At 34.5% G+C, this 26,178-nt stretch overlaps 1 protein-coding gene across 4 annotated transcripts in view; it reads right to left on the bottom strand.

Annotated features, from left to right (window-relative positions):
* LOC127709397 (uncharacterized) overlaps window positions 1-26,178 on the bottom strand; it is a 449,543-nt gene that overhangs the window by 38,852 nt on the left and 384,513 nt on the right. For 3 of the 4 annotated variants that reach the window (XM_052214907.1, XM_052214909.1, XM_052214908.1), the window contains exons 2-3: window positions 25,961-26,032; window positions 8,838-8,889 (exon numbers count right to left, since the gene is read on the bottom strand). In XM_052214907.1, coding sequence (XP_052070867.1) covers window positions 8,838-8,889; window positions 25,961-26,032 — 124 coding nt within the window. The remainder of the gene's footprint in view (window positions 1-8,837; window positions 8,890-25,960; window positions 26,033-26,178) is intronic. The other variant, XM_052214910.1, reaches the window with a different exon arrangement.

The raw sequence follows: 26,178 nt of genomic DNA, 5'->3' as shown, positions 1-26,178 counted from the left end.
AAAACTGTCACTCCAATTATAATTGTGTGATTGACAATTACCACATGTTTTGTTATGGTGATAATAGGGTGAACACTATTTTTTTTTATAAAAACACTAAGTGTAATCAAACTTTATATATATACTTTTAAAATAGTTCCCAATATTTTTGTCTTTCATTTGTCACAAACTAATATCTGCAACTTATCTATCAATGTCAACAACTTTTATCTACACAATGTATTGTAATGAAATATATCCTTTAATAAAAATTTATTATTTTTCTTAAAATAAAATTTTTTTTTATTCAAATGTAACATAACACATTATTAATGTATGGCACAATTGTATTTAAAAACTTCGCTTCCACTACAACAGATGGACAAAGGTTCATTTTAGTTTCCAAGGGAATTTTCAACCATAAGAAAATATTCAAACATGTTAACAATCTTTAAATAGAAGACAATTAAAAGTCAATGCATGCGCAATTATCACCACAATTAATATATCTGAAAAAAGCAAATCTATTTTAAACAAGAAATGATTGTAACAGGATGCTGTTACGAAGTCTCCCAAACAAAGCTCCCATAATTCGTAATTCCCAGGGTCGCCTGACATTGGGCAAAGTCCAGTGAAAATTGGTTTGGTCCAGTGAAGTTATATGCATTAGTGATGCCTGGGGACTAACCCTGTATATCATTCAAATCATCTTGGCATGACAAACCAGAATATATATGGTTTAGGGGTGGGGATCTCGACCATTTACAAGATATTAGAACTTTCTCAAATGGCAGGGGGTCGGGATGACCCCTGGGGACTAACCCTGTATATCATTCAAACCATCTTAGCATGACAAACCAGAATATATATGGTTTAGGGGTGGGGATCTTGACCACTTACAAGATATTAGAACTTTCTTAAATGGCATGGGGTGGGGATGACCCCTGGGGACTAACCCTGTAATTCATTTCATGTGCTTTATCATGACAAACCAGAATATATATGGTTTAGGGGTGGGGATCTCGACCATTTATAAGATATTAGAACTTTCTCAAATGGCAGGGGATCAAGATGACCCCTGAGGACTAACCCTGTATATCATTCAAACCATCTTAGCATGACAAACCAGAATATATATGGTTTAGGGGTGGGGATCTCGACCACTTACAAGATATTAGAACTTTCTTAAATGGCATAGGGTGGGGGTGACCCCTGGGGACTAACCCTGTATTTCATTTGATTTGCTTTATCATGACAAACCAGAATATATATAGTTTAGGGGTGGGGATCTCGACCATTTACAAGATATTAGAACTTTCTCAAATGGCAGGGGGTCGGGATGACCCCTGGGGACTAACCCTGTATATCATTCAAACCATCTTAGCATGACAAACCAGAATATATATGGTTTAGGGGTGGGGATCTTGACCACTTACAAGATATTAGAACTTTCTTAAATGGCATGGGGTGGGGGTGACCCCTGGGGACTAACCCTGTATTTCATTTCATGTGCTTTATCATGACAAACCAGAATTTATATGGTTTAGGGGTGGGGATCTCGACCATTTACAAGATATTAGAACTTTCTCAAATGGCAGGGGGTCGGGATGACCCGTGGGGACTAACCCTGTATATCATTCAAACCATCTTAGCATGACAAACCAGAATATATATGGTTTAGGGGTGGGGATCTCGACCATTTACAAGATATTAGAACTTTCTCAAATGGCAGGGGGTCGGGATGACCCCTAGGAACTAACCCTGTATATCATTCAAACCATCTTAGCATGACAAACCAGAATATATATGGTTTAGGGGTGGGGATCTCGACCATTTACAAGATATTAGAACTTTCTCAAATGGCAGGGGGTCGGGATGACCCCTGGGGACTAATCTTGTATATCATTCAAACCATCTTAGCATGACAAACCAGAATATATATGGTTTAGGGGTGGGGATCTTGACTACTTACAAGGTATTAGAACTTTCTTAAATGGCAGGGGGTGGGGATGACCCCTGGGGACTAACCCTGTATTTCATTTAATGGGTTTTATCATTTAGAACATTTTCAATTAAAAAGATTGTGTCTATCACAAACGGTTTTCAATTTATAATCATTTGAAAATTTAAAAAAATAAAATCCCATAGGGTTCTATAGTAAAACCCTCTTTTCTTTTTGTCCCTCAAAGTACCCCTTTATAAACCCCATTGCACAAACAAAACCCTGATTGCACCAGTAGACATGTTAGTCTAACATATTGTGAAACCCTAAGTTAATCTGACAAGCGGTTTTGGAGAACGGGTGCGGACAAGTTCAAATTTAAAAGCGGCGGAAGAGGAAGAGGAAGAGGAAGAGGAAGAATAATAATAATAATAATAAGAACTGAGCAAAAACAATAAGTCTTCCCAAACTTCGTTTGGGAGACTTAACTATGACTCAATTTAAAATTTCTTTTACAGTAAATCTATAAATGTAGAGCTTGATTAACTATTTAATATCCCAACCCTCCTATTGTGGTATGGAACCTAGTGCTAAAATTTCTTACACATCCAATAACATTTACTAAAGTTATTGTCTGTGAACTAATTTATTTTCCATGAACCAGTGATGTATACCACAAAAATTGTTCTCTAAAATTGATACGGTGTTTTATCTATTTTCAACTATGACCCGAATTAAAATTTCTGTTAAATGTCCAATAACGCCTATGAATTTAGATTCTGAGCAAATATGTAATAAAAGCATAGTTTCTGACACAGACATGACAGAATGAATGTGGTATAAGTTCTTAAATAATTTCAAAATTAGACATTTACCAATCATGGTCCATTATTCAAATTCTAAATACATTGGATTCAGCATATCAAATAACCACATTATTTCATTTTTTTGTTAAAATCAAACTAAGTTTTATTTTGGATACTTTGGACCTTTATGGGGTCCAGTTTGAAAAACAAGCCTAAAATCAAAAATTTAAAACACTGTTTGATTGCACACATTAAAGAACACCAAAGATTTATTTTTTGAAGAAATCAAACAGTCTAATTTTGGACCCAAATTTGGACAAACTTTGAATTCAAGAATTCAAGACTATATTGAATTAAACACCATTGAAATTGCTAAGCAATTAGCAATTTATACAAACTATTGGTTTGTGCCCCTTTTAACTAAACCAATAAGGTTATAACACCTAAAATCAATACCAAACTATATTATATGATATAACAACTTGTGGCACAATTAAATAGCAATAAATAAGCTTATACTCAAATTATTGTCCAGAAAACAGAAAATCCTTGTTTTTTTTGCCCCTTTTCAGCCCCTTATTATTAAACGTTTTGGACCATGACCCCTAAAATCACTCTCAACATTCCTTTTGAAGTATGGAACCTTGTAGTAAAATGTCATAAAACCCATACTCTAATACACAAATTAGTGTCCTGAAACATGAAAAATGCTTGTTTTGACCCCTTTTTGGTCCTTACTTACTAAATAGCTACAACAATAACTACCAAAATAAATCCCATCCTTTCTTTTGTGGAATGGAATCTTGTGCTTAAATTTTATACAGATATATACAGTTATACTCAAGTTATTGTCTGTGAACCAGACAAATAATTGTTTTTGTTAGGCTCTTTCTGGTCCCTAATTCCTAATCAAAGAGCTGAAAGCTCTGAGGAAAAATGACGCCACTGTCTCTAATATTGTGATATTTTTTATGCAAGTCTTGATTTTCACATACCGTAATTAGTTTAACATTCCAACATGTCTCATAAGCATATAATTGATATTCGTATATGTGTGTGTTATGTGAAGATGACAACTGGCTGTTTTTTTAGTACAAATGTATAGGTCAAGACTACCTGAATGATCTACAGTATCCAATGACTACTGGCTGTTTTTTTCTATAAATAAATAGGTCAAGACTACCACAATGATCTACAATATCCAATGACTACTGGCTGTTCTTTTGTACTAATAAATAGGTCAAGACTATTTGAATGATCTACAATATCCAATGACTACTGGCTGTTCTTTTGTACATATAAATAAAGACTACCTGAATGATCTAAAGTATTCTAAGTAATGTGATTTTTGTCTTGCAATTACATTTTTCTAAATCAAGAATATAGACTACTAGTATCCTTTTCAAACCAAATGATTATGAAGAGCCTGTTGTTATCAAGCTCTTATACCCCACATACTCATTAAATAAGTTACTAGTGACCTAGTTATTTCTGTTACTTGAAGCAAATTATATTTCTGTAGATTTAGACAATAGTATAATATTGTTTTACTAGTTTTATTTCACCTTGAAGATTAGACAAATAGGGATACTCCTTTGATTTTTTATTTCATGTCAGTCAGGTCGCTTTATATGAAACTTGAAACCACTTCTCTGCCATATTGTTATTTCATAACAACTCTGCCCTTGACCATGTTGACCCATGTAATTGATATTCATTCTTTAACCATATATCATAGTCAGTTAGTTTTTGATTTTGCACTCCCACACCACCTTTCAGGTCAAATGTCTGTCTCCATTTAAGTTAATGACATTGAACAATCATGGTATTAAACACAATTCCAATAGTGATAATGCTGTTCTAGTAGGTCACCATATATTCAACTCGGGTAGCATTCCAGTTATTGAAATTTGTGTCAGATTAGAACAATGATCTAGACCTTTAGGAATGGATCTTACAATTTAATATGGAGCCATAGTATGGGACCCCTACACGGTAACACAAAAAAAAACAAGCTTGAAAAGATACAACGTCAAGCGGCAAAATCTATCACCAGAAATTACAAGTCAAGAGAGGATGGACGGGATACGTCTCTAAAATGCTTGCCTAACTGGAACTACAACAAGATCTCCAGACAAGACGAACAAGGAGTTGAAGCCAGAAGTTAATATTTATGTAAAAAGTAGTTGAGGGGCTGATTCCCGCTATTGAACCATACTGTCATTCTATAATATTATTGCGTAAGTATTTCTGTATTGTCCTTGTTATTGGTCCATGTCTTGGTGTATTGGTCTGAGGCGAAGCCGAAGGCCAATACTGCTGGCCGAGGACCAACAATAAGGCCAATACAGAAATACATGTAATAGTGTCTTTATTAATTAACTACAGTGTTACAATATTTTTTTATTTCATTTCACAAGAGATAAACATTTTTACCTTGAAGTGGAACTATCCAAATCTCAGTTTCTTTTTATAAGATGCAATATCTAATGATTTGGTGCCGTTTCCATGCATCTTCAGCCTTTTCTCATCTGATGAATTTTTCTACCCTTTCCAGTCACTATAAAGTGTTACAACTTTAATTTAGACACAACACATAAATAGTAATTGGAAAGGTACTGCCATTGCATGTGTAATGCAAATATATTTAAAAAAAAAATAATGTAAGAGTTGAAATTGATACAACTTTCCATAAGCCAATTGACCAAAGAACGAAGATTTGCGCAATTACAGAATGCATATGCCTGGTTCGGGTTTAAAAATAAAAGACCGTTTACAAAACATGAGAAGCGAAAGTGAACAGTAAAAATCGACATGATGAAATTATGAGGTCGTCAAGAAATGAACTTTGTGATAATTTACTCGTTCCCTGAACCTGAAATATTTCCATCGTCTACTTTCAAAATGCTTTTCAAATGAATGGGACCGTCTTTAACCTAAAATATATGCCATACTGAACGTTTCAGCTTGTTTATGGTGAGTAAATAAAAACTGCGTCGTACAAACAACTGTTTACTTTCAGTTTGAGTTTATCGTGACTTACGATCTAAAAACTAGAGACGTTCCGAAATCCTGTTTTGGCCGGATCAGAACTCGGCCAATACGGAAAAAAAATCTGTATTGGCCGAGTTGACATCTTATATTGCATATGCAGTTTTCATCATTTTAAGTACAATAACAGTGTAGTTAATTAATAATGATACAGTTACAGACTCTGCTGTTATAACTTTGTGAACAAAGATTCATACGCACCGCGTGGGTATAACCATATTACTAATTTCCGATTATCAAAATCTTCGTAAATCTTGATAAAGACCAGTTTCTATCCAATGGATATCAAAATGATTCCGATTTTTACTTTTTTAATGATTGTAAAGTTGAAATGGCATGAAAGGCTGACATTATTAAGGAGAACTATTTTGTCTAGCGATTGATGATCATTGGAGGGTAAAAAGTCCAACACCATAACAAAACGGATCTATTTATCATGTATACATACCGATTGTTTACGATTGTAAGACATGTGCATAAAAGTGAAAGCTCGAATAAATATGAAAAATATAACAAAGGGATAGCTCCAAATACCATTTAATAACAAAAAACATATAGACAGGTCAAGATATCTTTTTGGTAAATAAAATAACGTATGTAAACTGGTTCCCGTCCGACTACAACACTTTAACAAAGACTTTGTTCGAGTGTAGTGTAATACAAGCAGATTCCAGTTAGTATGTAAAATAGTAAATATGAAACCGAGTGCGGTAGGCGGAGGCATAATCAACTTCCGTTAGTTCTGGTCAATGGTATCGGAAACATGCCGCTGATAGCGTCATTTTCCAAAAAGCTACTATAATAACCCCCGAAAAAAAACCCAACCTTCCTATTGTGGTATGGAACCTTGTGCTAAAATTGAATAGAGATCCATACACTTATATTCAAGTTATTGCCTGCAACCCAGAAAAATAATTGTCTTCTGCCCCTTTTCGACCCCTAATTATTAAACGGTATGGGCCATGACACTCAAAAATTCGTAAGGGTTCCGCAGAACCCAGTGTCTCGCCTACTTTTGCTGTTAGTCGCAGGCTCAACAAAAATGGGGAAAATTTTTTTTTAAATTTTCCTCTAGATACTATCTTTTGATTGTAAGAAGCTTCTGTCCAAGTCTGGTAAGAATCCAGGATGGTTTATGGATCTAATAAATGTTTTTAAAAATTTAACTGCAGACTATATGTAATGTTAACTGGAAGAAAAACTAAGTCCAGTAGTATACGAAAAAACAGGAAATAAATTTTTACAAAATTTCTTTCTAGATACTGTCTTATGATCATAAACAAGCTTCTGTCCAAGTTTGGTAGAAATCCAGGATAGTTTAAGAAAGTTATTAAAATTTTAAAAACTTTAACCACAGAGTGAATGTAATGTTAACTGGCAGAAAAACTAAGTCTATTTATAAGTAAAATACGGATAAACAGGAATTTTTTTTTTTTGCAAAATTTACTTCTGGATACTATCTTATGATCATAAACAAGCTTCTGTCCAAGTTTGTTAGAAATCCAGGATAGTTTAAGAAAGTTATTAAAATTTCAAAAACTTTAACCACAGAGTGAATATTTGTGGACGCCCCCACCGACGAAGACGACGGAATGTAGGATCCCTATGTCTCGCTTTTGCGACTTTTTTTGTGACAAAAGTCGCAGGCTCGACAAAACTCATTCTAAACTTATAATTTGAAGTATGGAACCTTGTGATAAAATTTCATAGAAATCTATACTCTTATACACCAATTATTGTCCTGATTCCTAAATAGCTAAGACAATAACCTCCAAAATAAATCACAACCTTCTTTTGTGGTATGGAACCTTGTGCTCACATTTTATAGAGATCCATACAGTTATACTCAAGTAATTGTTTGTGAACCTGACAAAAAATTGTTTTTGTAAGACCCTTTTTGGCCCCTAATTCCTAAACATCTACGACAATAACCCCCAAAATTTATCATAACTTTCCTTTTGTGGTGTGGAACCTTGTGCTAAAATTTGATCAAAGAAATATCTCTTATACTCAAGTTATTGTCTTAAAACCAGACACATAATTGTTTTTGCCCCTTTCTGGCCCCTAATTACAAAACTAAGACAATAACCCCCAAAATCAATCCCAACCCTCTTATTGTGGTATTGAACCATGTGCTAAAAATTTTTAGACATCCATACACGTACACTAAAATTATTGTCCGCAAACCAATTTATTTTCAACTAGATATCATTGAGATGGGAGCCATCTCTGTGGGCCCCGCTGTAAATAATGTGTGGTAAAAAATTTGTATCTTTACCATAGGACATGGGGTTGTCAACTGAAACCAAAGTTTTTGACCTTGACCTTTGACCTAGGAAGTTGTACATACATTATGACACACCCTCTGGTGTTGATTAATATACATGTCAAGTATAAACTTTGAAATCATAATGGTTCTCAAGATATAGAGAGGACATGATCTTTACCATAGGACATGGGGTTGTCAACTAAAACCAAAGTTTTTGACCTTGACCTTTGACCTAGGAAGTTGTACATACATTATGACACACCCTCTGGTGTTGGTTAATATACATGTCAAGTATAAACTTTGAAATCATAACGGTTCTCTAGATATAGAGCGGACACAATTTGTTACGGACGGACAGACGGATGGACAGACTGATCACTATAGAGCAACCCGCCATTCAACGGGGCACTCATGAACCAGTAAAACTTCCTTTTTTTTACCCCTAAAAAAAAAAAAAGCTAGGACAATAGCCCCCCAAAACAATCCCAACTGTTCTTTAATGGTATGGGATGTTGTGCTAAAATTTCATAGAGATCCATGAACTTATAATCAAGTTGTCTGCGAACCAAAATGTCTTCAGACGCAGAGGCAGACACCATAACATAATACTACTGCAAATAAATTTGCAGTCGTACAAAAAAATCGCAATAATAAATGCACGCAATAATTTCGAATTTACGGTATGTAGTTGGCCACAAAAGATCCTGATATGAACTCTGCCAGACAGACATATACACCAAACACTTTTAAATACCAAATATTTATTACAAAAATTATTAATGAAAATTACCTTCCATCCCTTGACCAGCAGTCACACCTGAAGATTCCTCTGACATGACAGACTGAAAAATAAGGAATATGCACTGTGAATATACCTTTACTCATATTTCTTGTAGAACTAGTAAATTTCTAAAATATAAACCCCCCAAAAATAATATACAATAAAAATGTTACACATTATATACTATATATCGATAAAATTTTCATATTTTCCAAAAATTTGTGAGGCCCAGAGTAAAAGTGTACAGGTTGTTTTTGAATTTACTTTGTGTTTATTTGCAAGAGCATTTTGAATGCACCTTTGAATCGAAAATTATTCCAACTGTAGAATATTCTAATATTCTGTGACCTTACACTTGTTACCATTTGTCTTGATTATGTCTCTGTCAACTTTTGGATAACCTCCATTTGAAGTATGTAATTTGGGGTAAATTAAGTATAGATATGTTCCACCGTATAATAAAATTGTCCCTTAAGCTAAGATAGTATTTGGGGTATAACTTAACTATATAGGCTCAAAGGAGCCTGTATATGGCTTACCCAGCATTTTTGCCCCTCAAAATTTATACAATGCAATAAGAACATTTGTGTTTAATGGAAAATTTGTGCCAAAACCTGTCTTGCTGATCATTTTTGCTTAACCAGGTTTTGTAGTTTAAAGATAAAAAGCAGAAATGAAAACTAGACAAGAGGCTCAAACAAGAGTGTATCGCTTGAGAACCTTAGCATTTTTGCAAAAACTAAATTGGATTGATTGATTGATTGTTGGTGTTTAACACCACTTTCAGTACTATTGTCTATATCATGGTGGTTAGGATTGATTGATTGTTGATGTTTAACACCACTTTCAGAACTATTGTCTATATCGTGGTGGTAAGGATTGATTGTTGATGTTTAACACCACTTTCAGTACTATTGTCTATATCGTGGTGGTAAGGATTGATTGATTGTTGATGTTTAACACCACTTTCAGAACTATTGTCTATATCGTGGTGGTAAGGATTGATTGTTGATGTTTAACATCACTTTCAGTACTATTGTCTATATCATGGTGGTAAGGATTGATTGATTGATGTTTAACATCACTTTCAGTACTATTGTCTATATCATGGTGGTAAGGATTGATTGATTGTTGGTGTTTAACACCACTTTCAGAACTATTGTCTATATCGTGGTGGTAAGGATTGATTGATTGATGTTTAACATCACTTTCAGTACTATTGTCTATATCATGGTGGTAAGGATTGATTGATTGTTGGTGTTTAACACCACTTTCAGTACTATTGTCTATATCGTGGTATAAAGGATTGATTGATTGTTGATGTTTAACACTACTTTCAGCACTATTGTCTATATCGTGGTGGTAAGGATGGATTGTTGATGTTAAGCACCACTTTCAGTACTATTGTCTATACCGTGGATTGATTGTTGGTGTTTAACACCACTTTCAGTACTATTGTCTATATCGTGGTGGTAAGGATGGATTGATTGTTGGTGTTTAACACCACTTTCAGTACTATTGTCTATATTGTGGTGGTAAGGATTGATTGTTGGTGTTTAACACCACTTTCAGTACTATTGTCTATATCTTGGTGGTAAGGATTGATTGATTGATTGTTGGTGTTTAACACCACTTTCAGTACTATTGTCTATATTGTGGTGGTAAGGATTGATTGTTGGTGTTTAACACCACTTTCAGTACTATTGTCTATATCGTGGTGATAAGGATTGATTGTTGGTGTTTAACACCACTTTCACTACTATTGTCTATATCGTGGTGGTAAGGATTGATTGTTGGTGTTTAACACCACTTTCAGTACTATTGTCTATATCGTGGTGATAAGGATTGATTGTTGGTGTTTAACACCACTTTCACTACTATTGTCTATATCGTGGTGGTAAGGATTGATTGTTGGTGTTTAACACCACTTTCAGTACTATTGTCTATATCTTGGTGGTAAGGATTGATTGATTGATTGTTGGTGTTTAACACCACTTTCAGTACTATTGTCTATATTGTGGTGGTAAGGATTGATTGATTGTTGGTGTTTAACACCACTTTCAGTACTATTGTCTATATCTTGGTGGTAAGGATTGATTGATTGATTGTTGGTGTTTAACATCACTTTCAGTACTATTGTCTATACTGTTGTGGTAAGGATTGATTGATTGTTGGTGTTTAACACCACTTTCAGTACTATTGTCTATATCTTGGTGGTAAGGATGGATTGATTGATTGTTGATGTATAACACCATTTCCAGTACTATTGTCTATACTGTTGTGGTAAGGATTGATTGATTGTTGGTGTTTAACACCACTTTCAGTAGTATTGTCTATATCGTGGTGGTAAGGATTGATTGTTGGTGTTTAACACCACTTTCAGTACTATTGTCTATATCTTGGTGGTAAGGATTGATTGATTGTTGATGTTTAACACCACTTTCAGTACTATTGTCTATATCTTGGTGGTAAGGATTGATTGATTGATTGTTGATGTTTAACACCACTTTCAGTACTATTGTCTATATCTTGGTGGTAAGGATTGATTGATTGTTGGTGTTTAACACCACTTTCAGTAGTTTTGTCTATATGAGGTGGGAAGGATTGATTGCTTGTTGGTGTTTAACACCACTTTCAGTACTATTGTCTATATCTTGGTGGTAAGGATTGATTGATTGTTGGTGTTTAACACCACTTTCAGTACTATTGTCTATATCGTGGTGGTAAGGATTGATTGATTGTTGGTGTTTAACACCACTTTCAGTACTATTGTCTATATCGTGGTGGTAAGGATTGATTGTTGGTGTTTAACACCACTTTCAGTACTATTGTCTATATCGTGGTGGTAAGGATTGATTGTTGGTGTTTAACACCACTTTCAGTACTATTGTCTATATCGTGGTGGTAAGGATTGATTGTTGGTGTTTAACACCACTTTCAGTACTATTGTCTATATCGAGGTGGTAAGGATTGATTGATTGTTGATGTTTAACACCACTTTCAGTACTATTGTCTATATTGTGGTGGTAAGGATTGATTGATTGTTGGTGTTTAACACCACTTTCAGTACTATTGTCTATATCTTGGTGGTAAGGATGGATTGATTGATTGTTGGTGTTTAACATCACTTTCAGTACTATTGTCTATACTGTTGTGGTAAGGATTGATTGATTGTTGGTGTTTAACACCACTTTCAGTACTATTGTCTATATCTTGGTGGTAAGGATGGATTGATTGATTGTTGATGTATAACACCATTTCCAGTACTATTGTCTATACTGTTGTGGTAAGGATTGATTGATTGTTGGTGTTTAACACCACTTTCAGTAGTATTGTCTATATCGTGGTGGTAAGGATTGATTGTTGGTGTTTAACACCACTTTCAGTACTATTGTCTATATCTTGGTGGTAAGGATTGATTGATTGTTGATGTTTAACACCACTTTCAGTACTATTGTCTATATCTTGGTGGTAAGGATTGATTGATTGATTGTTGATGTTTAACACCACTTTCAGTACTATTGTCTATATCTTGGTGGTAAGGATTGATTGATTGTTGGTGTTTAACACCACTTTCAGTAGTTTTGTCTATATGAGGTGGGAAGGATTGATTGCTTGTTGGTGTTTAACACCACTTTCAGTACTATTGTCTATATCTTGGTGGTAAGGATTGATTGATTGTTGGTGTTTAACACCACTTTCAGTACTATTGTCTATATCGTGGTGGTAAGGATTGATTGATTGTTGGTGTTTAACACCACTTTCAGTACTATTGTCTATATCGTGGTGGTAAGGATTGATTGTTGGTGTTTAACACCACTTTCAGTACTATTGTCTATATCGTGGTGGTAAGGATTGATTGTTGGTGTTTAACACCACTTTCAGTACTATTGTCTATATCGTGGTGGTAAGGATTGATTGTTGGTGTTTAACACCACTTTCAGTACTATTGTCTATATCGAGGTGGTAAGGATTGATTGATTGTTGATGTTTAACACCACTTTCAGTACTATTGTCTATATCGTGGTGGTAAGGATTGATTGATTGTTGGTGTTTAACACCACTTTCAGTACTATTGTCTATATCATTGTGATAAGGATTGATTGATTGATTGTTGGTGTTTAACACCACTTTCAGTACTATTGTCTATATAATTGTGGTAAGGATTGATTGATTGTTGATGTTTAACACTACTTTCAGTACTATGGTCTATATCGTGGTGGTAAGAATTGATTGATTGTTGATGTTTAACACCACTTTCAGTACTATTGTCTATATCGTGGTGGTAAGGATTGATTGATTGTTGATGTTTAACACCACTTTCAGTACTATTGTCTATATCGTGGTGGTAAGGATTGATTGTTGGTGTTTAACACCACTTTCAGTACTATTGTCTATATCGTGGTGGTAAGGTTTGATTGTTGGTGTTTAACACCACTTTCAGTACTATTGTCTATACTGTGGTGGTAAGGATTGATTGATTGTTGATGTTTAACACCACTTTCAGTACTATTGTCTATATCGTGGTGGTAAGGATTGATTGATTGTTGATGTTTAACACCACTTTCAGTACTATTGTCTATATCGTGGTGGTAAGGATTGATTGATTGATTGTTGGTGTTTAACACCACTTTCAGTACTATTGTCTATATCATGGTGGTAAGGATTGATGGATTGATTGTTGGTGTTTAACACCACTTTCAGTACTATTGTCTATACTGTGGTGGTAAGGATTGATTGACTGTTGATGTTAAACACCACTTTCAGTGCTATTGTCCATATCGTAGTGGTAAGGATGGATTGATTGATTGTTGGTGTTTAACACCACTTTCAGTACTATTCTCTATGTTCTGGTGGTAAGGAGAGATTGATTGATTGTTGATGTTTAACACCACTTTCAGTACTATTGTCTATATCGTGGTGGTAAGGATTGATTGTTGGTGTTTAACACCACTTTCAGTACTATTGTCTATATCTTGGTGGTAAGGATTGATTGACTGTTGGGTGTTTAACACCACTTTCAGTACTATTGTCTATATCATGGTAGTAAGGATTGATTGATTGATTGTTGGTGTTTAACACCACTTTCAGTACTATTGTCTATATCGTGGTGGTAAGGATTGATTGTTGGTGTTTAACACCACTTTCAGTACTATTGTCTATATCGTGGTGGTAAGGATTGATTGTTGATGTTTAACACCACTTTCAGTACTATTGTCTATAACGTGGTGGTAAGGATTGATTGCTTGTTGGTGTTTAACACCACTTTCAGTACTATTGTCTATATCATGGTGATAAGGATTGATTGCTTGTTGGTGTTTAACACCACTTTCAGTACTATTGTCTATATCATAGTGATAAGGATTGATTGATTGTTGGTGTTTAACACCACTTTCAGTACTATTGTCTATATCGTGGTGGTAAGGATTGATTGATTGTTGATGTTTAACACCACTTTCAGTACTATTGTCTATATCGTGGTGGTAAGGATTGATTTTTGGTGTTTAACACCACTTTCAGTACTGTTGTCTTTATCGTGGTGGTAAGGATTGATTGATTGATTGTTGGGTGTTTAACACCACTTTCAGTACTATTGTCTATATCATTGTGGTAAGGATTGATTGATTGTTGATGTTTAACACCACTTTCAGTACTATTGTCTATATCTTGGTGGTAAGGATTGATTGATTGATTGTTGGTGTTTAACACCACTTTCAGTACTATTGTCTATATCATTGTGGTAAGGATTGATTGATTGATTGTTGGTGTTTAACACCACTTTCAGTACTATTGTCAATATCATTGTGGTAAGGATTGATTGATTGATTGTTGGTGTTAAACACCACTTTCAGTACTATTGTCTATATCATGGTAGTAAGGATTGATTGATTGATTGTTGATGTTTAACACCACTTTCAGTACTAATGTCTATATCATGGTGGTAAGGATTGATTGATTCTTGATGTTTAACACCACTTTCAGTACTATTGTCTTTATTGTAGTGGTAAGGATGGATTGATTGATTGTTGGTGTTTAACACCACTTTCAGTACTATTCTCTATGTTGTGGTGGTAAGGAGAGATTGATTGATTGTTGGTGTTTAACACAACTTTCAGTACTATTGTCTATATCATGGTGGTAAGGATTGATTGATTGTTGATGTTTAACACCACTTTCAGTACTATTGTCTATATCGTGGTGGTAAGGATTGATTGATTGTTGGTGTTTAACACACACTTTCAGTACTATTGTCTTTATCATGGTGGTAAGGATTGATTGATTGTTGGTGTTTAACACCACTTTCAGTACTATTGTCTATATCGTGGTGGTAAGGATTGCTTGTTGGTGTTTAACACCACTTTAAGTACTATTGTCTATATCTTGGTGGTAAGGATTGATTGATTGATTGTTGATGTTTAACACCACTTTCAGTACTATTGTCTATATCGAGGTGGTAAGGATTGATTGATTGTTGGTGTTTAACACCACTTTCAGTACTATTGTCTATATCGAGGTGATAAGGATTGATTGATTGTTGGTGTTTAACACCACTTTCAGTACTATTGTCTATATCGTGGTGGTAAGGATTGATTGTTGGTGTTTAACACCACTTTCAGTACTATTGTCTATATCGAGGTGATAAGGATTGATTGATTGTTGGTGTTTAACACCACTTTCAGTACTATTGTATATATCGTGGTGGTAAGGATTGATTGATTGTTGGTGTTTAACACCACTTTCAGTACTATTGTCTATATCGTGGTGGTAAGGATTGATTGTTGGTGTTTAACACCACTTTCAGTACTATTGTCTATATCGAGGTGATAAGGATTGATTGATTGTTGGTGTTTAACACCACTTTCAGTACTATTGTCTATATCGTGGTGGTAAGGATTGATTGATTGTTGATGTTTAACACCACTTTCAGTACTATTGTCTATATCGTGGTGGTAAGGATTGATTGATTGTTGGATGTTTAACACCACTTTCAGTACTATTGTCTATATCGTGGTGGTAAGGATTGATTGATTGTTGGTGTTTAACACCACTTTCAGTACTATTGTCTATATTGTGGTGGTAAGGATTGATTGTTGGGTGTTTAACACCACTTTCAGTACTATTGTCTATATCGTGGTGGTAAGGATTGATTGATTGTTGGTGTTTAACACCACTTTCAGTACTATTGTCTATATCGTGGTGGTAAGAATTGATTGATTGATTGTTGGTGTTTAACACCACTTTCAGTACTATTGTCTATATCGTGGTGGTAAGGATTGATTGTTGGTGTTTAACACCACTTTCAGTACTATTGTCTATACCGTTGTGGTAAGGATTGATTGTTGGTGTTTAACACCACTTTCAGTACTATTGTCTATATCGTGGTGGTAAGGATTGATTGTTGGTGTTTAACACCACTTTCAGTACTATTGTCTATATCGAAGTGGTAAGGATTGATTGATTGTTGGTGTTTAACACCACTTTCAGTACTATTGTCTATATCTTGGTGGTAAGGATGGATTGTTGGTGTTTAACACCACTTTCAGTACTATTGTCTATATTGTGGTGGTAAGGATGGATTGATTGATTGTTGGTGTTTAACACCACTTTCAGTACTATTGTCTATATCGTGTTGGTAAGGATGGATTGATTGTTGATGTTTAACACCAGTTTCAGTACTATTGTCTATATCGTGGTGATAAGGATGGATTGATTGTTGATGTTTAACACCACTTTCAGTACTATTGTCTTTATCGTGGTGGTAAGGATTGATTGATTGTTGGTGTTTAACACCACTTTCAGTAATATTGTCTATATCGTGGTGGTAAGGATTGATTGTTGGTGTTTAACACCACTTTCAGTACTATTGTCTATATCGTGGTGGTAAGGTTTGATTGCTTGTTGGTGTTTAACACCACTTTCAGTGCTATTGTCTATATCGTGGTGGTAAGGATTGCTTGTTGGTGTTTAACACCACTTTCAGTACTATTGTCTATATCGTGGTGGTAAGGATTGCTTGTTGGTGTTTAACACCACTTCCAGTACTATTGTCTATATCGTGGTGGTAAGGATTGCTTGTTGATGTTTAACACCACTTTCAGTACTATTGTCTATATTGTGGTGGTAAGGATTGATTGTTGATGTTTAACACCACTTTCATCACTATTGGCTATATCGAGGTGGTAAGGATTGATTGATTGTTGGTGTTGAACACCACTTTCAGTACTATTGTCTATATCGTGGTGGTAAGGATTGATTGATTGTTGGTGTTTAACACCACTTTCAGAGCACTATTGGCTATACTGTGGTGGTCAGTTTTTATTGGTCTGGAGCATGCCTGAGTGCCCTGAGGAAACCATCAAACTTCGACATGTCAATTAAGATGTAAGTTAAAAGCAACTCACAAGCTCACTGTTGGATGCAATGTTATAAGATTATTTGGTTTAACTCGGTAAAAAAATCATCCGAACCAAAAAAAAATTGGATCTTAATCTATAACAAGTCATGGTTAAACTATATACCAAATATCAAATCAATATCTTCAAGCATAATACATTTTTTTTTTTAAAAACTGATTATTCGTGTGAAGTCAAAGGACCAAAACTCTGCACAAAATCATCAGACCAGAACAAACTCCGAACTTGATCTGTTACCTGTCATGGTACAACTAAATACCAAATATCAAATCAATATCTTAAAGCAAGATAAAATAAAATGCTATGCTGAGCACAGACTGATACGACCGCAGAGGACAAACCCTGAACAGTTGGGGCAAGTTTGGATACAATATTCAAGCTTGATACTGTCTGAATTTGGATTGTGATCAAATTTTTGACATAACATAGGTTTCTGACACAAAAAAAATGTGGATAAAGATCTTAAAAATTTGAAATGGGACATTTAATTTACCAAGAATGGTCTGATATCCAAAATCTAACAACATGGTTAAATTCAGCATATAAAAAAACACCAAAAATAGAATTTTAGTTGAAATCAAACACAGTTTAATTTTGGACCCTTCAAATCTTAATATGGACTAATTTGAAAACAGGGCCTAAAATACAAAATCTAAATGCACAATAAGATTCAGCATATCATACAGCCACAATAATTCAGTTTTTGATGAAATCAAACTACCGTAGAAAGGCTTGTATAGTTCGCACTGGTACATAGTCCGCACCCCCTTCTCCCCACGAAATTTTAGGTAAAAAACTATTTGTAACTGTTAGAAAAGGTCTAATGAAACTCCGGTAATTTCAAATCCTGTGCGGTCGTTTGCAGTATTTTCTTGGAAAAACCTGTTTTCCATCATCAAACAGAAGCTGAAACTGCTAGTAAATGATTCTAGAACGCTTCATGATTCTTAAAATAAGTTTAATTCACTTAAAAAACAATTTAGAAACTTGTGTATGTTTAAACAGGAAGTTTAAAAAGCATGTGTAAAAGAAGAAATTAACCGGTGAGAGTCGAAATCCGTACATAACAGATATCATTAAAATACGACTTTGAAAGTAAAACAGTTCCATCCTTTTGTAAAACAGTCTTTAATATATCTATCACATTAATGTTTGAAGGGTCTTCAGCTAATACAAACCATATTAGTCAGTATGAAACACCAAAACGGAACGAACAATAACCGATTAAGTTTTGTAGTTTACAAATTCTAAGCTGGTTTACGGTTGTCTTTTTCACTATGTTTGTATCGTTTCAATCAAGCAGATACCAGTTTATTTCAACCAATGCATTGAAAAGAAACGAGAAATTTGCAATGAAAGGTTTAGTTTTTATATTTATCAGTATTAATTTGATATTGAATAGAAATAACTTATTAATATGGATGAGTTAAAATTATTAGTTTGAAAAATGATAAGAGCACCCTCTACAATATAAATAACAAAGATGGCGGAACGTAAACAAACCACCTCGCCCGCGAAATTGAAATTTTTCTCTTATTTCTTGCTTATTGTACTCTATAGTCCGCACCCCGTCTGGAAGGTCCAATTTTGGAGAATAAAACCGCGGACTATACAAGCCTTTCTACGGTAAGTTTAATTTTGGACCCTTTTGACCTCAATGTAGACCAATTTAAAAATGGGGCTCAATATCAAAATAGTAATACAAGGTTAGAACCCCCAAAAATTAAAGACTTTAAATTAATCCCATTGAAATTGGTTAAAAGATTTGTCTTTATTTTCATTTGATTGATTGATTTGAATGATTTTTGGTGTTTTAATGCCACTTTTAAGCACCGCTTTGGGGCTATTTTGTGGCGGCCAGTTTTTATTGGTGGAGGAAGCCGGAGTACCTGGAGAAAACCACGACCTTCGATAGGAAAACTGACAATCCTAGTCAATCAAGATTGGAGTCGAGTGCACCCGCACGATCGGGGTTCGAACTCACAACCTCAGTGTTGACTGGCTAGTGATTACAGTAGTAACTACTTAGAAGACTTGGCCAACGAGGTCCCTTTTTTCAATTGAAGATTTCTTGCTATTGCGCAATACTGTGCTATTACCCAATACTGCGCAATTGAAGATTTCTTGCTATTGCGCAATACTGTGCAATTAAAGATTTCTTGCTAATACCCAAATACTGTGCTATTGTACAATACTGTGCTATTGTGCAATACTGTGCTATTGTGCAATACTGGGAAATTGAAGATTTTTTGCTATTGCGTAATACGTTGCGCAATACTGTGCTTTTGCGCAATACTGTGCAATTGAAGATTTCTTCTTGAAACTTTTCAAAAAATTTGAAATTTCAAAAATTTTGAAGAAAAAAATATGAACCCCCAAAAAAATCCCCCCCAAACTTTTTGACCCCCCCCCCCCCCCCCTTTGGAGAAATAACCCCCAAACTCAATCCCAGCCTTCCCTTTGTGGTATGGAACCTTGTAGTACAATTTTAGAGAGATCCATACACTTAATCACAAGTATATTGTCTGGAAACTAGAAAAATACTTGTTTTTGGCCCCTTTTTTGCAACTAATTCCTGAATGTTTGGGGCAAATACCCACAAACTCAATCCCAGCCTTCCCTTTGTGATATGGAACCTTGTGGTACAATTTCAGAGAGATCCATACACTTACACACAAGTTATTGTCTGGAAACTACAAAAATGCTTGTTTTTGGCCCCTAATTCTTAAACTGTTGGTACCATAACCCCCAAAATCAATCCCAACCTTCCTTTTTGTGGTATTGAACTTTCTGGTAAAATTTCATAGTCATTCACTTAAACTAAAGTTATTCAGGGGCTGCTCTGGCTCCCAAAAAGTAGGAGCCAGAAAAATTGCTAATTGCCATATTTTGTCACCAGTTTTGAAAACTTGGAGCCAACTTTAGAGCCAGCTCGAGTCTTGATTTCCTCTACCAAAATTGAAACCATGTTCAATTTAAATTTCTAATGCTCTGTACATCATTTAATATGATGGACTAAGGTAGTAATCGCATAGGGTTTATATACACAAAAAAAACAACATGTGTACTTTTATTTTCTTTGTCAGTATTTCAAAAGTATATGAATAATAAAATGCTCCGCTGGGCGCAGCTTGATACGACTGCAGTGGTCGAACCCTGAACAGTTGGGGCAAGTATGGACACAACATTCAAGCTTGATACAGCTCTGAATTTGGATTGTGATTAAATATTTGACACAGCATAGGTTTCTGACACAGAATGAATGAAGTCTAAGAACTTAAAAAATTTAAACTACCTATTATGGTCCAATATCCAAAATCTAAATACATGGTTAGATTCAGCATATCAAAGAATCCCAAGAATTCAATTTTTGATGAAATCAAACAAAGTTTAATTTTGGACCCTTTGGACCTTAATGTAGGCCCCTTTTTGGCCCCGAATTCCTAAACATTTTGGGCAATTACCCCCAAACTCAAACCCAGCTTTCCCTTTGTGATGGAACCTTGTAGTACAATTTCATAAAGATCCATACACTTACACACAAGTTATAGTCCTGAAACTAGAAAAATGCTTCTTTTTTGCCCCTTTTTTGCCCCTCATTCCTAAAATTTTGAGGCAATTACCCCCAAAATCAATCCCAGCCTTCCCTTTGTGGTATGATACCTTGCAGTAAAATTTGAGAGAGATCCATACACTTGAACACAAGTTATTGTCTGGAAACTAGAAAAATGCTTATTTTTGGCCCCTTTTTGGCCCCTTATTCCTGAACGTTTTGGGCAATTACCTCCAAACTCAATTCCAGCTTTCCCTTTGTGATATGGAACGTTGTAGTACAATTTTAGAAAGATCCATATACTTACACACAAGTTATTGTCATGAAACTAGAAAAATGCTTGTTTTTTGCCCCCTTTTTGGCCCCTTATTCCTAAAATTTTGAGGCAATTACCAAAATCAATCCCAGCATTCCCTTTGTGATATGGAACCTTGTGGTACAATGTCAGAGAGATCCATACACTTACACACAAGTTATTGTCTTGAAGTTACAAAAATGCTTATTTTTGGCCCCTTTTTGGCCCCTAATTCCTTAACTGTTGGTACCATAACCCCCAAAATCAATCCCAACCTTCCTTTTGTGGTAATGAACCTTATGGTAAAATTTCATAGAGATCTAATCACTTAAACTAAAGTTATTGTGCGAAAACCAATGTGTCTTCGGATGATGACGACTATGCCAACGTCATACCAATATAGGACCGCAAAATTTTTTTGCGGTTGTATAAAATTATAACAATAAAGATTAAAACAAAGCAGCTGATTTTCCACAAATGTATGTTTTTATTTTGAATGTTTATGTCTCCAAACAGTGACTAATGGGATGCATATATAATGACTCTATTGATCAATGTTCCTGTCCTTATAATTAGCTTATGGTCTGTATATGTTACAGAATAGAGAAAATGTGCAATTAAATGAAAAAAAGAGAATAATGGGTGTTTAGATAGAATAGTAAAAAAATTTGTATAAAAAATAAAGAATACAGAACATGATGACCCAAGCACCATACCCATCTTGCTACCAAGACCCTCTTAACTTTTCCCATAACTCAAAAGACCTAAACCTATTAATTCTAAAGTCAGAAGTATGTAGACATATCTTTAGTAGGTATCTCAATACTAGGAAAAAATCAAATTGAGTTATCTTTCTTTATTTGGGTGTGCTCCTTTGTCGGAGGATTATACACAGTACTCAGTAGAAGTAAATACGATCAACAATGGCATCCAGTTTTGTTATTTTCGTATAAAAATTGAGAGCAGGCAAAGACAAATCACGTCTGAATTTACCATTTTTTATGGAATACAAGTAAAATGATGTGTTTTAACAAGTTATTGTGGTTTTCATCTTTCTGTCAATTATGTTTTCTTAAGGAAACTATGGTAAACGTTGCAAATTGTGTTGCCGTATGAAAATTTCTTCAAATGAAATGACAAATGCCGACTGACCAATTCTATTTGAATGAATTAATGTTGATGATCATTAATGATCCATCTGATAAACGGATTACCTGTAACAACTAATTATAACACCTGTTGTAACCGTTGCTTAGCTTGGGGTCGTAAACAAAGTCATAAACTTGTCGCCAGGTAAAATTTCTTACCTTTTTTTTTTTCTTTTACCAATCGGTAATATTATCGTTACAGTCAAGAAATGAAACATTTTGACATAGGGAAATGTTGACGCCAGAAAAATCGCCAGCAGCCATATGAAAAAAAAATCGCAATTTGCGACATTAGAGAAGCCCAGCGCAGTCCCTGCTATTGTCTGGAAACCAAATGTGTCTTCCGACGATGACGCAGAGGCCAACATCATTACATTATACGAACGCAAAATAAATTTCTTCGGCGAGCGCAGCTGGATACAACTGCATAGATCCAACCCTGAATAGTTGGGGCAAAAATGGACACAATATTCGCGCTTGATACAGGTCTGAATTTTGATTGTAATTAAATATTGGAAACATAAAAGGTTTCTGACACAGAATAACTGTAGTCAAAGAACATAGAATCGGTTACATGATTTGAATTTATATTCAATTTTTTGCTTTTGAGCAATACACTTTGCTGTTGCGAATTGCCCCCCCCCCCCCCAAAAAAAAATTAAAAGTTTATCCCCCCCCCCTTTTTTTTTGCTTTTGTGCAATACACTATGCTGTTGTGTATTAACCACCCCCCCCCCCCCCCCCCCCCCCCCACCCCCAAAAAAAAAAATTCTTTCCCTCCATATATGGTCATAATCTCAATTCAAATTTCCAATGGAGTTTGCAACCATAATTAACCATTTAAATTTACCATAGTGCTAACTTAATCTATTTTATAATAGAATTTAAAATATGGTGTCAAATCTTTCATGTGTTGGATTTTTTGCAACATTTGAAGATATTTTTACTGGTCTCCCTTTATAAACATGCATTTCTTTAAACATGAAAAGCAGTGCAAGGGAGGTAATCAAAACGTTGTATTTGGATTACCTCCCTTAAACTGCTTTTAAATTGTCTTAATTGTTCATTAACCATTACTTTATACATAATTTAAAAGCAGTGCAAGGGAGGTAATTCAAATGGGATAATATATTGTAAGATTGGGCAAACCAAAGAGCACTGATAATTCAATTTTTGATGAAATCAAACAAAGTTTAATTTTGGAACACAATTTGGACCAACTTTGAAAACATGCCCAAAATCTAAAATCTAAAACACTGTTTGATTGGGCATATAATAATTCAATTTTATCCAACTTGAATACTGTGCCCAAAATCAAAAATCCTAATACACGCTTAGATTCAGCAAATCAAAGAACCCCTAGAATTCATTTCTTTTTTGAAATTAAAACTAAAGTTTACTTTGGGACCCTTTGGACCTTAATATGGACCAATTTGAAGACGGCTGGCCCAAAAATTAAAAATCTAAATGCACGGTTAGTCTGCATATCAAAGAACAGCAATAATACAAATTTGGATGAAATCAAACAAAGTTTAATTTTGGACCCTTTTGACCTCAATGTAGACCAATTTAAAAATGGGGCTCAATATCCAAAATAGTAATACAAGGTTAGAACCCAAAAATTAAAGACTAAAATTAATTCCCATTGAAATTGGTTACAAGATTTGTCTTTATTTTCAATTGAAGATTTCCTGCTATTCCGCAATACTGTGCAATTGAAGATTTCTTGCTATTGCGCAATACTGTACTATTGTGCAATACCTATGCTATTGTGCAATACTGTGCAACTGAAGATTTCTTGCTATTGCGCAATACTGTGTGCGCAATACTGTGCTTTTGCGCAATACTGTGCAATTAAAGATTTCTTGCTATTGCCCAAATACTGTGCAATTGAAGATTTCTTGCTATTGCGCAAGCGCAATACTGTGCTGTTGCGCAATACTGTGATATTGCCCAATACTGTGCTATTGCGCAATACTGTGCTGTTGCGCAATACTGTGCTATTTTGCAATATTGTGCAATTGAAGATTTCTTCTTGAAGCTTTTCAAAAATTTGAAATTTCAATAATTTTGAAGAAAAAAATATGAACCCCCAAAAAAATTGAAAAAAAAAATCCCCCCAAACTATGGAACCTTGTAGTACAATTTTAGAGAGATCCATACACTAAAACACAAGTTATTGTCCGGAAACTACAAAAATGCTTGTTTTTGGCCCCTTTTTGGGCCCTAATTCTGAAACTGTTGGTACCATAACTCCCAAAATCATTCCCAACCTTCCTTTTGTGCTATTGAACCTTCTGGTAAAAATCATAGAGACATTCACTTAAACTAAAGTTATTGTCGGAAACCAAATGTGTCTTCAGACGATGACGCCGACGACACCGCCGACATCATAGCATTATATAAACGCAAAAATTCTTTGCGGTCGTATAAAAAATGCTGAAAAATGATTACTTTCCTTAATTGTCTAAGTCAAAGGACCATAACTCTGCACAAAACTTCAGACCGGAACAAAATCAGAAATTGTTCTATAATGTGTCATGGTAAACCTGAAACTGTATACCAAATATCAAATCAACATCTGTAAGCATAACAACAAATAGTGTGGAAAACTGATTACTTGCGTGAATTTAAGAAGTCAAAGGACCTGCCATGTGAGGGACTCAAACTCATAACCTGAGTGTAAAAAGGCTAGTGATATAGTAGTTAGCTACGTAAAAGAATATTTGCTAAAATAGGACAAAGTTAATTGTAGGCCAAGCTAAAAATAGTTATACAATACAGTTATCTCCATTTCTATGCATTCTATACAAAATAAAAAAATGAGTATTTGACACATCATAGGTTTATGACACAAAATGAATGTGGTCAAAGAAATGAAAAATTTGTAATTGGACATTTACCTATTATGGTCCAATATCCCAAATCTAAGTACATTGTTAGAATCAGCATATTAAAGAACCCCAAGAATTCAATTTTTGATGAGATAATTATTAATTAAATTATACCTGTTCAAAGGGAAATAACTCAAAATAAACAAGAGACCAAATGACATAGAAATTAATTATTAATTATACCATTTCTGTTCAAAGGGAAATAGCTCAAATTCATATAGTAAAAATCACTTTTGTTTCTGAAAGGTCTACAACTCAACAACGAAAAAAGCTAAAATCGTGAAAATTGAACTTGACCTTCATTTAGTCACAGGAAACAACATATCTTAATTTGAAAAGATTTCGTCAAAGCGTTTTCATGTTAATGAACAGAAACTGTTTGGCAGCCGCCCGCCGCCGTACATCTCCAAATCAAAAACCAAAAACAATTAATTATCAAAAATTAAGAAAGCTCTCGTCTTGTTCGCTCTGGAATATGAAATAAAAGACATCTGCTAATTTTGTTGAATATTGAAGAAATCACATAATATTAAATTCCTGAATTGAAAAATGACAACTAAGCTTAATTAAAAGCTTGTTAAGTGTGGATTTAGCGCCTCAAATATATGATGTTGTCCAATCAAAATGGTGATAACAAATAATTGCATTAGAAATTTAAATTGATTGTTCCAAACTAATGTTTTAAGATTTCTCTCCTGAAGTATTTTAGTTTTGCGGCATTTGATTTCTGAGTTTTAGATTTCTTTATATTTTGTAACTTATTTTCTACTTGATTCATTCTAAGTGTAAGCATTTGTAATTCAACACCATATCTATCACTATATGTACCTGTAAGTATTCCATCACTTCTTTATACTGGAGAAATTTATATTCTGCTGCTAGATCGTATGGCGTCAGACCCTGAAATACAGACAAATCTTTATATTGCTTTCACCTGTTACAAAGAAGGCTTCTGTAACACATAATATCTTACAATTAGTAAGACCAGTAGCAGCTGAGTGGTGATTTATTTTATCTTAACAGATGCTAACCATATATACCGGTAT

Source organism: Mytilus californianus, unplaced genomic scaffold (assembly GCF_021869535.1).
Source record: "Mytilus californianus isolate M0D057914Y unplaced genomic scaffold, xbMytCali1.0.p SCAF_7, whole genome shotgun sequence".
Lineage (NCBI taxonomy): Eukaryota > Metazoa > Mollusca > Bivalvia > Mytilida > Mytilidae > Mytilus > Mytilus californianus.
This window is presented reverse-complemented; position numbering and strand designations above follow the sequence as displayed.